General features: G+C 40.8%; 1 protein-coding gene across 3 annotated transcripts in view; it reads left to right on the top strand.

Annotated features, from left to right (window-relative positions):
* Window positions 1-13,657, top strand: part of LOC104922598 (trichohyalin) — an 87,559-nt gene that overhangs the window by 50,169 nt on the left and 23,733 nt on the right. For all 3 annotated transcript variants that reach the window (XM_027274279.1, XM_027274280.1, XM_027274281.1), the window contains 10 exons: window positions 602-685; window positions 1,044-1,211; window positions 1,401-1,484; window positions 2,259-2,426; window positions 4,249-4,479; window positions 4,645-4,875; window positions 6,493-6,594; window positions 6,847-6,923; window positions 7,280-7,424; window positions 8,607-8,844. In XM_027274279.1, coding sequence (XP_027130080.1) covers window positions 602-685; window positions 1,044-1,211; window positions 1,401-1,484; window positions 2,259-2,426; window positions 4,249-4,479; window positions 4,645-4,875; window positions 6,493-6,594; window positions 6,847-6,923; window positions 7,280-7,424; window positions 8,607-8,844 — 1,528 coding nt within the window. The remainder of the gene's footprint in view (window positions 1-601; window positions 686-1,043; window positions 1,212-1,400; window positions 1,485-2,258; window positions 2,427-4,248; window positions 4,480-4,644; window positions 4,876-6,492; window positions 6,595-6,846; window positions 6,924-7,279; window positions 7,425-8,606; window positions 8,845-13,657) is intronic.

The following is a 13,657-nucleotide window of genomic DNA, read 5'->3' as shown; positions in this document are numbered from 1 at the left end:
CAAAAAACAACAATACATTAGAAGTCTATTCAGTTTAGAATTGACAGCAGATACCAGGCGGTTTGACTGACCTCAAACAGAGAAAAATCCTGACAAGATACAGACTCAACACAAACAGAAGAGATAAAAAAAAGTCCAAAACATTTCCTGAGCAAACTTGTAAGGAATCACACCCACATGAAAGCGCATGCACACACACACACACACACACATACACACACACAAATTTGGCATTTAACTGAGGTGGGTAATTAAGGACGGTGACCAAGGAAACAGACAAACACCAGAAATTGTTATAGGCTACTGTATACTCATGAGAAGCATAAACAACGGTTTCTCTGTACTCCGCACCATCATCCACCCACCACCACTGTTACCTTAAACACAAATATGAAAACAAGACTGGAATATTTTATCTCAAGTTTTGTAAACAGCGAACTAAGTTCCTGTTTCACACAGAGTTTGATGACTCAAGGAGATATGATCCTGAACATAATGTCAAAATATCATCAAAAAGGGCATCTGTAGTTAAATGTGCAGTTAAAAAAAAATAGAATCATCCAACATCTATAAACCAGGAGAAATGTTTTGTGTTTTCCAGATTCAGAAGAGGGAGACAAAGATGTGTGCGCTGGTGCTGGAGCTCACAGAGAGTAAGAAGCAGCACTCTGAATGTCAGAACGAGGTAAAAACAACAACAGCTTCATTATTCAATAAACTGATTATTTTTAATGCACATGATTCATATTAATGTTAATTGTGTTAAAAGGGTGATTGCTTATTCCACTATCAAATAAATATAGTTACTGTTATATTTATTTGAAAATGGAAATTAAATCAGAATTAATTTAATTATACTTTTTGTGTATTGTATATTAAATAATGTTGAGTGGATTTTGAAACCAGAATTAATATCATTTTATTACCTTTTTTTTTTAAAGGTTTTATTTAAAGTTCATTACATTTTATTTATTTTTTTGTTGTCGTTGTTGTACTACGAGATGTAGCACTCATTGAGCTTAATTTTACTGCATATTTCCCAGTTGGGCCGAAGAGAGACGGCTTTGGAGAAACTGTGCAAGGAGAGGGATGAGCTGAGAGCCAAGATGGAGGACCGGGGCAGAGAGTGTGTCCACCTCAACCAGACCAAAGAGAGGCTGGAGGCTGATTTGGCTCTCAGCCATGAGAAACTCCACACCTCACACCTGGAGGTTCATCTCTCACTGTCTTTGTGTGCATGTGCTCATGTTTTTTTTTTTGTTTGTTTGTGTGTGTGCACAAAGGTCAGAGCTATGCTGCAAAATGTTAAGTTGTTAACCAAATATTTAACTAAATGAATGTAATGAGCTCAAATGTCATTAATGTAATGTAATTCTTTTTTTTTTGGGTGGGGGGTTTAGGTTCGAAGCAGAGATCAGTTAATTCTGCAGTTAAGAGCTGAAATAAAAACAGCCGAACAAAAGCATCAAAAGACACTGGAGCAGGTGTGGTGGTTTGTTTGTGTCTGTATGTTGATTTGCAGCTTTCCTATCGTTTGTATCTATTTATGTCCTTATCCTATGCTTTTCTGACTATATTTCTTAGTTCTTTAAATATTTCCAGGTTATAATATTACAATTTTGACAGATTTGCAGAACAATGTACAATTAAAAAGAGATCCTTTTAATGTTGCAAATTTAGCATCTCCAAGCTGTGTACGTACTGCAAGAAGTTTTTCAGATTTGTTTCAGTTTTTTCAGGTTTTAAACTTGTCCCAGGGCTTAAATTCAATTCTAGGTGGTACTACAAGGGTCTTGCTATTTTTTGTTTTTTTTTTCCTTTCATATGCTGAGGCTAGGTTCAGTGAGCACCCATGTGTCTTTTACTTTTTTTTTTCAACAATGACCTGTTTTACACCTACAGTGTTGCACACATCCACTCGAGGGAAGTGCCCAAACCAGCAACAGTCTTTTAGTGTTTGCTACTGAGCAGCTCCATTAAGAGCAGTGGGAGGTGTAGCACCTTGCTCATAGGCTCCTCGAAAGTTGGAGCTGAGGAAAGAGGGATTGTTACTCATTCCTGTCTGCTGTGCTCACATTTTCCCAGCTGGTTCTGAGACTAAACAGGGAAAGTCTTTAACACAAGCCTGATTCCCTCGATTTTAGGCTACTGCCGTCCCCTCCCTGTTTTTCTGTCTGTTTCTGCCTTGTATTCCTACGTAAAGTTATTCTCTTCCATCCCTTTCAGTTTTGTCTCACTTTCCCTTTCTTCTTCTTCAGGTGGCAGCACTGGAGGGTGAGGTAGGACACTTGAAACACAAGGTCAGAGGACACCAGGAAGAGGCCTGTCACTTAAGCGAAAAGGTCAGAGATATTGAGCACCTTAAAGACCAGAAGGAGAAAGAACAACTGCAGCTACACGATTGCCTCCGTATTAGTCAGCAACAGGTAGGTAGGCAAGAATCTTATCCTCTCCTCTTCACCTGCACTCATCTCCACCTCTCCTAGAAGTGAAATCTATCGATCAATTGAACTCTGACCTGGAAGCAGTGAAACAGGCTCATAAGATTGATGCAGAACACTGGAGTGTCCTGCTTCACAGCCGATGGAGCGGAACAATTCTGAGCTCAACCAAATACAGAGCCAGAGGTCATGGAACTCAAGGACAGTTTAAGTCAACAGCAAATAGACATAGAGAAGTCTTTTTACCTTGTTTGTTTGAGCCTCACAGCCGAACAGTCTGTGGCGTTAATCCAGTGGACGGCACAAAAAAAAAGAAAAATCTGATGCATTTATCCATCTGAGTGTGATTTAAATCACTGCAGACAATCAAGTAGTCAGTCATCTGTCAGGAGCGACAAACTGACCCATTTGCAGCAGATAAGCTTTATTTTGCAGTCAACTTACATATATTCCCATCTGCATCATCTGAATTAACAAACGAGACAAGATGACCTCTCTGTTTGTCAACCTCTCACATCCAATTGTACCCACACATGAATACATAGAGGGAAAGATAGACCAAGAGAGTCAAAAAAGAAAAGGAGAATAAAATTATTATCAACCGAGGGTCAACTTAGCTAGTCATGTGACAGCCATGAATACTCAAACGGCAGGCCAAATGAGGGTCAAAGCGATGTGTTTTCCTTCATATTTAATGAGGGCTGTTTGTTTCCCCAAAGCACAAGCTCCTGATTATGGTCACAAGAAAAGCCATGGTGTTCCCATTAAGCCTCGTTATAAGGCCTTTCATTCAGCGACAGGAAGAAATGTTATATACCCACCATTAGTGTTTGGTCTGCAGGGTAGTGAATATATTAAAGAGCTACTATGACAGAGAGCAAGTAAAACAGGTAAAGTTAACATACTTTATGTTGTGCATTTCTGTGTGTGTTACCTTGCGTAACCTCGGGTAAAACATTTGCCATCACGCTTGAGTACAATCAAGTGGACTGAGTCAATGGTTTTCAAACAGTCCACACAACCAAATGTGCATACACCTACACAGGTTATTCAGATTTTGACTCTAAAGCAGAGAATGAAAGTTGATGGTGCCCCTCCATCCTCTCCTCTCCTCTCCTCTCCTCTCCTCTCCTCTCCTCTCCAGTTTGTGTCTCTTTCTTTGCATGAGCAAGTTTTCTACTCTGTCATGCTGCCTCCTACCCAGTGTTAGTCCTAGATGGGCCCGGCTAATCCCTGGTTAAACCAAGCCGCGGTGAACCACTGAAATCTAACTAGTTGGCTGTCATTAGTTGTAAACCCTCGTGTTCTGATCCAGATTACAGCGGGATTAACGTGGATGAACTCAAGCTGAGTGTTAGAATGGGTTTAACTTTCTCAACCCCTCTGCTTGAAAGGTGAGCTACGGTAGGATTCCTTGTGTAACACCGGGATTAAGCTTGGTTTCACTTCCTGGGTTCCCCTTTCGTTATAAGTGAGGTTACTGTAGAGCAGCACATCATATTACACCAATACTTCAAACTAGCATATGTCTATTTTTTATTTATTTTTCAGGCTCATTTAGTCGCACTGTCAAGTATTCTGTTTCACTGATTTTTTTAGAATAACGATAATGATGATGATGGTTGTTTCTGCAATAGTTACAGCATTTCTCTATTTTTTTTTTATACAATCTTCTTTATTTCTGCATTAAGGCTTCCTACTACTTCATTTATCAGTTTGCTAGCTGATTCTCAAGAGCACCTATACATAAGGGGTGTCTACTCTCAGTCACTCTACCAAACTCCATTTGACTTGTCTTTGCTTTCAGGTCGAGACATTTGAAGAGAAGCTAAAGAAGCAGGAGGTCGAGATGGAACTTCTTCAGCAGCAGCTTAAAGGAGCCAAGGAGGAGCTGAAAGATGCCAGTTTGCAAGCCCAGGGGCAGAAAGAAAGTGTAGCCATTTTTAAACAAAAATACACAGCAGCAATAGAGAAGGTGCAGAGGGTGCAAGGGCAGGTGGAGCTTCTGGAAGAAGAGCTACAGTACTCACAGCAACAGGTAGATTTCATTTTACAGTAATATGGTTTGTTACCATGATTCTATGTTCCTTGCTCAAATATTTTATCATCTCTATACCAATTATCCATATGTAGTCTACAATTACAAAGTCTTCAGTTCCGTGAGTGTAACCACAAGCTAAAATTCTGCCTTTGCCCTATTCAGCTAAGAGAGTCCCAAGCAGCAACTCATTCGGTGAAGGAAGAACTAGCTCAGATGGTGAAGCGGTACCATGAAAAGGTCAGCCAATGGGAGAACTCACAGGAGGCTCTTGACCAGTTGACGGATGAGCTCCAGGCCAATCAAAATGCACTGAGGGAGAATCAGCAAAAAGTGGACGATCTTAAAGGCCTGATAGATTCCCTGCAAGAGCAGGTGGACGCTCTCAAACAGCAGGTCAGGACTAACATACACAACAATTACAGTAACATACACAACAATAACACAGACTTTATGCCTCTGTGGGGATCCTGTTTGTATCAGGGATCTTTGGTCACTCATGATTCTGTAATATTGCTTTTACTACAACATTTAAACCACCTGAAAACTGTAATATTTTCATGAAAATCAATGCGACTGCTGGGGAGATGATGAGTGGAAGCATGTTGGGGGCAGCCTTTAGAGAGGTTGTATGTAATTTTAAGGTTATAGCTTTCATAGCCTCACCTGAGTTCCCAGAGAGAAGATTTTGTTGACGTACATCAGTGTTCAGGGTGTCTGTGTTCTTTAGTGTGCTCCCAGGTGCTTGTCAGCTCCATTAATGTTGTGTGAGCACACGCATGGGTATACTCTTTTGCGTGCATGTGTCTCGTTGGCATATGCATGTGCATGTTCAAACGTGCGCTTGTGCATGTGTGCACTGGTGTGTGTCACTTAATCTTTTCTCCTTTTTCTTTCTGTTTTATATTTACTACGTCAGGCAACAAATGAATCATCTTTATTACGGAGAAATTTAATTTGGATGAACTTAACTGCTGCCGCCAAGGTCAGACGGGCAGAATGTCATTTTAATCCAATCAACTTTAATCTGTTGGTTATAAAAGAGTTAGGCTGTTGAAGAATGGCTGTATCTCAGGCCCTTTATTACACTGGCTAATGACTTTGATTGTGAGGCGCCTATCAAGAGGTTAGGAGTTCTTATGGAGCTTCACATCCCGCTAATTCTCTACCTCATGTGCCACTGCTGGGCTCAACTAACCCGAAAATGATCATTCCCTGTTTACAAGAAAATCTAAATCGAAAAAATGCTCTTGAAATTTTAAAGAATGAATATAAAATCAGTGTAAAAGTTACAGCATAAATAAACAAGTGGAAACTTAGATTAGCTTGAGCATCGTTATCTTAATGCTATCTCTATTCTAGCCCATTTGTATTCCCATAAAAGAATATGTCACTATAATTTAAAGATGAATACAATAAGACAAGTAAAATGTCACTACTTCCCTACAAAGATGTCTACTTTTGAATTAGTTACATAATTTGCCTATATAAAGGACAGCAGCTAATAGACTAAGATTGAAGGTAGTGATACATTTAGCAATACATTAAAAAAGCACAGCGAGCTTAATGGTCTTTTCATTAACGTAATTAAGAGAGCAATGCTAAGGTCATTAGGTACTATTGCCTATTGTAGTTTCTGACTCTATATTCACTTTTTAATGTTTTGCTAGCTGTGCTGGGGTTTGTCAACTGTGGACTAAGGAACATCATGTCTAAGTGTCTCCGTGCTCTGTGATGCAACAAATCAATTCCCAAATAAATGTAATACATAATGATGTGTTTCCTTAATGGCATATAAGCGCCATTGTCATATATTAGTAAAGCAAAATGCATATAATCTGTTGAAATACAAGTTATTTAAATATTGAATGGTAATTTTTGTTTCTCTTTTAGATCCGTTATTGTTTGCGATTTGGTGGTTACATGTTCAGTGTATGATTGACTGAATTCAGCCTACCAAAAAAAACAGAATTGTTATCTATTTTTCTCCTTTCTCTCTCCGTTGTTTCATAGAAACTGATGTCGGAGCGTGACCTCCGGCTGTATCAGCAGAGTCATTCACATTCTGACGTTGAGTATCTCAGCCTGTTGACACACAGACAGGAGCTGCAGAAGGTAAGGCCTTCATATTGTGCCTATTATTATCATCACACTAAAGAAAGTATATCCGGTGGAGTACTTACTCTACATTGAGAGATATGAATTGAGAAATTAAATTTGTTTCAATTCTAGTTGTATTAAAAAAAGAACACGGATACGACAGTTTCAGATTTACCTTGACAAAAAACAGAGCAACATTCCTACCTACATTTCTTTTTTTTTACATGCGCATGTGTGTGTGCTTGTATACCTGCGTGTGTGTTTCAGCGCTGTACTGAGCAGGTTGAGCGCCTTGCGGAGTGTGAAAAGGCTATTCCTCAGATGAAGTCAGAGCTGCAGAGACGGTAATAACCGAGTCTATAAAACTCTCATTCTCCTCTGCTGATCCTGGTTCTTGTCCTTGTCTCTCCTCTCATGCCCTTCCCATCCACCTCCACCCCCCCGCCCCACTCACTCTCATTGTCTTAACAGTCTACTTGCCATATGGCACACAGTAACACACTGTGTCACATGGAAAATATAACATAGTCTATCAAAATCTATTTATTTTTCTAGCTCATCGGTCATCTAGACATACTATCTAGATTTATTTGTTTCTTCTTACAGCGTTTTTTTCTTTAATTGTGTTCTCCGTTGTTTTATATTCATTACGTTACAGCAGTTTGGACGAGAGAGTCACTCTTTGCTCTGTTCCCTATAGAACCCAGGAAAAAGAGGGTCTGAAGCAAAGTTTGGCTGCATCCCACCATACGCACATGAGTAATCGCGGTCAGCTGGAACAGGAAGTGCTTCACCTGAAAAAGGAAGTTACACGTTTAGAGCTTGAGCTGGCAAACACCCAAAAGGTATTAAAGCCGTTCTGTCCTCCAGAGACAGACGTATTATTTTGACCCTTTCCTTTCTGCTTTTGAATTCAGTATCCATTGTCCTAAAATGTTGTCTATACAAATGTGTTTTAGGCTAAGGACATGAGCTTTATGAGATTAAATTCAAGTTCCAAAGTAGGAGTACTCAACCCACCTCCACCGGCGCCACACACCCACCACTCATGTGATTGTCCCGTGATTGCCTGGCAGAAACAAATTGCCTTGCCATTAATTAAAGCACCAAATGTGCCAAGGCTAGTGAAATTGACTCCAATTAAGAGCTCAATGGGACACTAAATATTCAAATTACTCAAAGTGGTGACTGTAGCCTGGCAGAGTGCCAACATTGCTGGCAGTCACAGACACATCATATGTGTGTGCGTGCGTGCGTTTGTGTGTGTGTAGTCTTGTACGCGCAGGTGGAAGTGGGAACATTTGATTTTACACATTAATTTGTGCGTCCTCTGGCACATACAAGTGATAGACATGTCATGCTTACCAAGATCATATGCATGCATACACACATTTTATTCTCACAAACACACACACACACATATACAGGCAAATATAGTACACTCTCCTCTTGCTGTCAGGTCCTGTCCATTAATCTAGCCTAGTTCCCCGTGGAATATCACATAATGAGTCTGTGTCATGTAAGGACACATGTATTGAAGGTTACATACATTTATTTACATACATGTACGTGTCATCTCAGCTGCAGATTTGCTTTGCAAAAGCATGTCACCATTCTTAATCGAAACAACCCAACACCATGTTTTTAGGAAGACTAATAAAAAATCTGAGACTTTTGTTTTTTGCGAATGAACTTGACATGTGTTTCACAGACACAGAATTAGTACTTTAAAAAGCATCTTTTAATATGTGTAAAAAAAGATTTCAGTCTCCAGTCTCTTCAGACTCCACAAGTTTCAGTCAAGGTTTTTCATGGATAAAAGCAGGGAAGGAAAATCACATAATAAGAGGTCTGTCAATACACAGTTTAGATTTTTTTTTTTTTGATAAGGAGCATGAAGTACAAGATACCGTACTTGATCTGAACAGGGCCACAAAGACCACGTGTGTGTGTGTGTGTGTGCACATGAAAACACAGTTGCTTATTCACTCGTCCTCTTGCCCCCCCATCACTTTTTTTTTTTGCAGGTACATGTGACACTTCTCAGACAGTCAGAGGAGGAGCTGAAGGAGGCCAGACGAGAGGCGGCAAGAAGGAGCAGCGAGCTGTGTGTGCAGAGAGAAGAGGCGCAGAGACTTCAGGAAGTGTTACAGAGGGAGGAGGAGGAGATGAAGAACGCCATCAGACAGAAACAGAGTCTGAGCAGTCACATCAGGCAGTTGAGCCAAGAGCTGGAAGAGCTGGGCAGCAAGCACCGAGTGGCAGGTAGCAATCAGTCCATCAGTAATCCATCATTTACTCATTTCATCCATCAATCTGTCCATTAATCCTTCAACAAATAACTTGTCAACCACATACACATTTACAGTTTATAAACTGTAAACAGTATATACAGTTTTTTTTTATCCACCAGGCAAATAACTTAAATTAACCCACATTCGACTGCTGGTCAGAGTTGAGCAACTGGTGCACAGGCAAATGTTAACATGAGCGTTTTTTTCTATATAAGAAAAAAAAAAGAGATTTCATTTGACTTTATAGTTTGATTCACTAGTGGCCCCGATTTTCTTGTTTAAACTTTTGTGAACTGTTGTGCATCAGAAGCATATAGCACGCTGACGGATCCTTTTATTTGCAGAACACACACACACACACACACATACACTGCTGCTAGCTCAATCAGTTAGCTCAAATTAGCCAGCAATGGTATAGCAATGTGGTGATTCACTTGCTAGCTGTCTGCACGCAATGTTAACTCAGACACACACACACACACACACACACACACACGCACGCACGGACTGTAGATAGAGGTTTGATTTAATGGCGCACTGGTTTAGCTGTATGGTAATGATCTGGTTTTATGTGTGTGTGTGTGTGTGTGTGTGTGTGTGTGTGTGTGTGTGTGTGTGTGTGTGTGTGTGTGTGTGCGACGGTGGCCTTTGTAGTAGTGTGTCAGTGCAGGAATGGTGATGGCTGGGTCTCTCTGGGCACAGAAATGTCTCATTAAGAATTAACGTACACATCTACGGTCACGCCAGGCAAACACCTCACATACACACACGCACACAGCCATTTCTCCCAACTCCCACTGCTTTAATTAGCACATACACACTTGCTCTCCGAGGTACAAATACACACACACACTCACCTATTGTCCGCAGAGAGATGAATCTGAGGTCTCTCTCTGTGGCAGACAGTGGCTGGCTTGCTCGGTGAACACTGCTCATTAACAAGATAGAGACAGAAGGACAACGCTGTGTAGCTTGGCCTTTGTCTGTGATCAAAACGCATTCCCTCAACTCTACGCTCTGCACAAAACCACATATTATTCAGCTTTTACCCTCAGCAAATACAATCCAGCAACGCAGAGCCTATTGTAATGACTTAAGAAGAATAAAGATGCATTATTATAACAAAGGGGGCATTGTTTACCTGGATATGGCAGTGGCCTGAATAGACTGGGTGAGGAGTTAGCTTGAGAAATTACTGTCATGAACAAAAGGCCTTTTTATTAACATGAAGCCCTTGGCAAGCTTCTTTCTGTATTATGAAAACATCGCATTGAGCGGTGATGATTCTTTTTGTTGCTTGATAACAGAAGATGTAGCTGAAGATGGAGAGGATTAACAAGTTAGAATGCAGATGGTTGGAAGGGGATGGACACAAAGATGTGAACAGCAAAATAATGAGGAAAAAACAGAAGTACCTTCCCAACACATCTCATCACAACCACGTACTTAAGACTATCACTTTATGTACTGTTCTAATAGATTTTACTGCTGATGTTTGAATTACAATGCAATTGACATTGTTTATGGTCTCTGTCTTATACAGTTATTTGGTGATGTGAGACTGATAAGAGACCAGCTAACTGTGAATCCCACAGTTAACTGGGCGTACACCTGCACTGCAGTTGGGATGTGATGGATATTATATGAAAAGGTCTCAGTGGCCAGATAGAGGGGAAGTCAAATGAGGAAATAAACAGGGGGATAGGAGGATGAGTTGGGAACCAGAGAGGTGTCATGTGGATGAGAATGAAGCGTCTTGTAGGCAGCTGGATTCAATCAGATTGTGGCAGGAGAGGATGAAGAGACGGGAGAGAAGAGGGTGATTAAAAAAAGGCGAGAGAAAAAAGTCCTTAAACTTGACTGTATGTGTCAGATTTACTGTCACTCTTTGACAGCATGCATTTTCTGTATGATTCTCATTTCAATGGATATCCTGTTTCCTGTAAAATAGTGAGTCCAGAGAGTAAATCAGACAAAACTTAATAGACTACATGTGCTGCTAACAGAATGCCAGTCCATACAGTACATACACTGATGTTGGGTTGTTGTTGTAGTTGTTGCGCTTGCAGTATAAATGGGTTATTTAGGATAAGAACTGATTCGTGGCAACTCTAGGACACACACTGTTATGTTGTTGTGTGTGTGTATAAGTGAGTTTATATGTTTGTGTGTGCTGGACAACAGATAGAAAGGTGTAAATAAGTAAGGAATGTGTTACTAATCAGTTTCACAGGAAACTCTGTGGTATATTCTAAATGGTCTAAATTGTTTTGGGCGAAAATGTTTTTGTAGCACCCACCTGTGAAATTCAACGGGAGATGGATTTTTAAAATATTCAAATATGGCTGATGGTGTCAGCTTACATCTTAAATAAGATGTGTTGTAACATTGTCCGTAATGTGAAATAAATGTGATGCCGTGTGACAACAAATGAAATAACAGCATAAACAAAAACACAATATCCATATTTCCACACTTCCACAAAAACAGAAATGTGATATTACCTCCCCTCTGTGCTGCTGATGTGCATCTGCCTAAAGATGATGAAATCATTATCGTGTGCACGTGTGTGTGCACGCACATGCGTGCATATGCATGAGTGTGTGTGCACGCGCGCGCGTGTGTGCTGCTATCCAATCTGGATCCCTGGACGCACACGTGCACAGGCCTCTCTCCTCCAATTCACCTCTATTACTAGCTATAATCCCATTTCACACTCTATCGATCCCCAAAACTGTTGTTCACCGGAACCAGCAGCAAACACTGGCATTTCTCCCCATCATTTCACCACCATTGTTCTTTATTACACAAAGAAGCCCCCCTTTGTCTCAGAGCAAACTCAGCCCTGCTGAAATATGAATTATAAATGTATGGCTAATAAAAAAGAAGGGGGGAAAAGAGAGAGAGACGGGGAGAGAGATAGCGATAGAGAGAAGTGGTTGGTAGAAACATCAGAGAAAATGACTCCTTTACAAGAGTCTATTGATCAGTTTCTATCAAAGGGGGATGTCAGACATGAGATTACCTGGCAGTTTGAGCATTAGGTGCCGTGTGTTATAGCCCCGGGCCCTTGTACCGCTGCCAGAGGATTGTAAATAAAGCGGAGAGGAGAGAGCAAGAGGGGAGTGTGTTGGGGTGTATGTGTGTGTGTTAGTCTTTGTCTTTGTGAGTGTTCGCTGTTGTGTGCATACAATTTATTTATTTTTTTTCTTGTGGTGTATTTGTGTGCATGACGGTGTGCGGCTGTGCGCCTGCACCTTTTGGCTTATACCCAAAAGCAGTGTTGCAAGCCCATGAAACTTCAGAAAGAGAGAGAAAGAGTCTTGGGAGGCTTTGGGACGTCTCGCGGGAGCACCTTAGCCCGCTACGAATCCCCCAACAAAGCCAAAGGAAGCCCCTATGAAGCCTTATGAAGCTTTTATGAGGGCCAGGCAGGGCCCAGCCTACCCCCAACCACTGATTCAGGGTTAGCCGGGTTTTCGTCCTTCTCATGTTAAAGGTTAGCTGCGAGAGCGGGGTAATCTGACCGCAGATCTGTGATTATAGGCCTGATGCTGTATGACGGGCTTTGAAGCTCGTATGAAGGCACTGAGAGGGAGAGAGTTTGTGAGAGAGAGTTAGATTATGGACTAATGTCAGACCTTAAGTTTTGAAGCCAGTATAAATGGGTCAAGAAAGTGAGACAGTGAGGGACCCAAGATCTTAGTTTGAGGACTAATGTCATAACTTAATTCATGAAGCCACTGAAAACAGGTTGTAATAGACCCCAGAACTTCAGAATATGGTCCAGTGTTCTCCGCTATCAAGCTGGTTGAGAAACACATTTTATGTATTTGTCTGAGGTAAATGCTTGGTGTAGGTCTGCATGTGTGTTTGTTTTTATATATCTAGAAATTTTAAGTAAGTTAGAGAAATCTATCTGTCTTTTCACTTAATTTTTTCGTGTGTGTTTCAGCTGTGTGTGTGTGTGTTGTGTGTGTATTTGGGTGCAAATAGAAGTGTTTGTCTAAACGGTCAGTCCATGCAGCTAATTGCTCTCTCTGTGGCCTCCCCTGGTGGGAGGTGTCACTGAGGTCACCTCAAAACTAATGACTTGAATGCGAATTTGATCCCCATCTCAAGTTTTCACATCTCTGCTTTATTGATTATTGAGATTCATAGCAAACTTTAACCTTGAGGTTCAGTAAAATAGCCAAGGTAGCGCGCATGCACACACACACACACACACAAATAAAAGTGTTTGTGCATCGTTAAATATTTAGCAATTCCAGTTGCTGCTTCAATTTTCCTAGGGCTTCAGTTTAAACAGTTTGGATGCTGCAAAACCATAAATTAATCATAGTTTTATTAAATGTAGATTTTCTTTTCTCTATTTCTTCCTTTCTGGTATTGGTTTTAGCTTCCCCCTGTTCAGTCTGTCCCACCACTACCAGCCCAGCGTGGTGCATGGCCCTAAAAGCATTACAGCAGTACTCATACAACATTTCTCTATTTCTATTTCACACACTCAAATACACATGCACACCCACAAAGTCAAGGTCCGTCCTGTAAATATTCAACACACACACACACACACACACACACACACACACACACACACACACACACACATACTCAGGAACACACACACCTCTACATATTCAGTGCACACACCTTCTCAATATTCACTAGCCTTGGCCACCGATGGCTGACAGTTTATGTTATATTCAATGAATACTGAATTTAGTGAAAAGGTTTTAAGAGCTATGAAGAAACATTGACTCACAAAACAGCATACAGAACAA

Source organism: Larimichthys crocea, chromosome XXIII (genome assembly GCF_000972845.2).
Source record: "Larimichthys crocea isolate SSNF chromosome XXIII, L_crocea_2.0, whole genome shotgun sequence".
NCBI lineage: Eukaryota > Metazoa > Chordata > Actinopteri > Sciaenidae > Larimichthys > Larimichthys crocea.
Note: the sequence above shows the minus strand (reverse complement) of the source record. Positions and strands in the feature narration are given on the sequence as shown.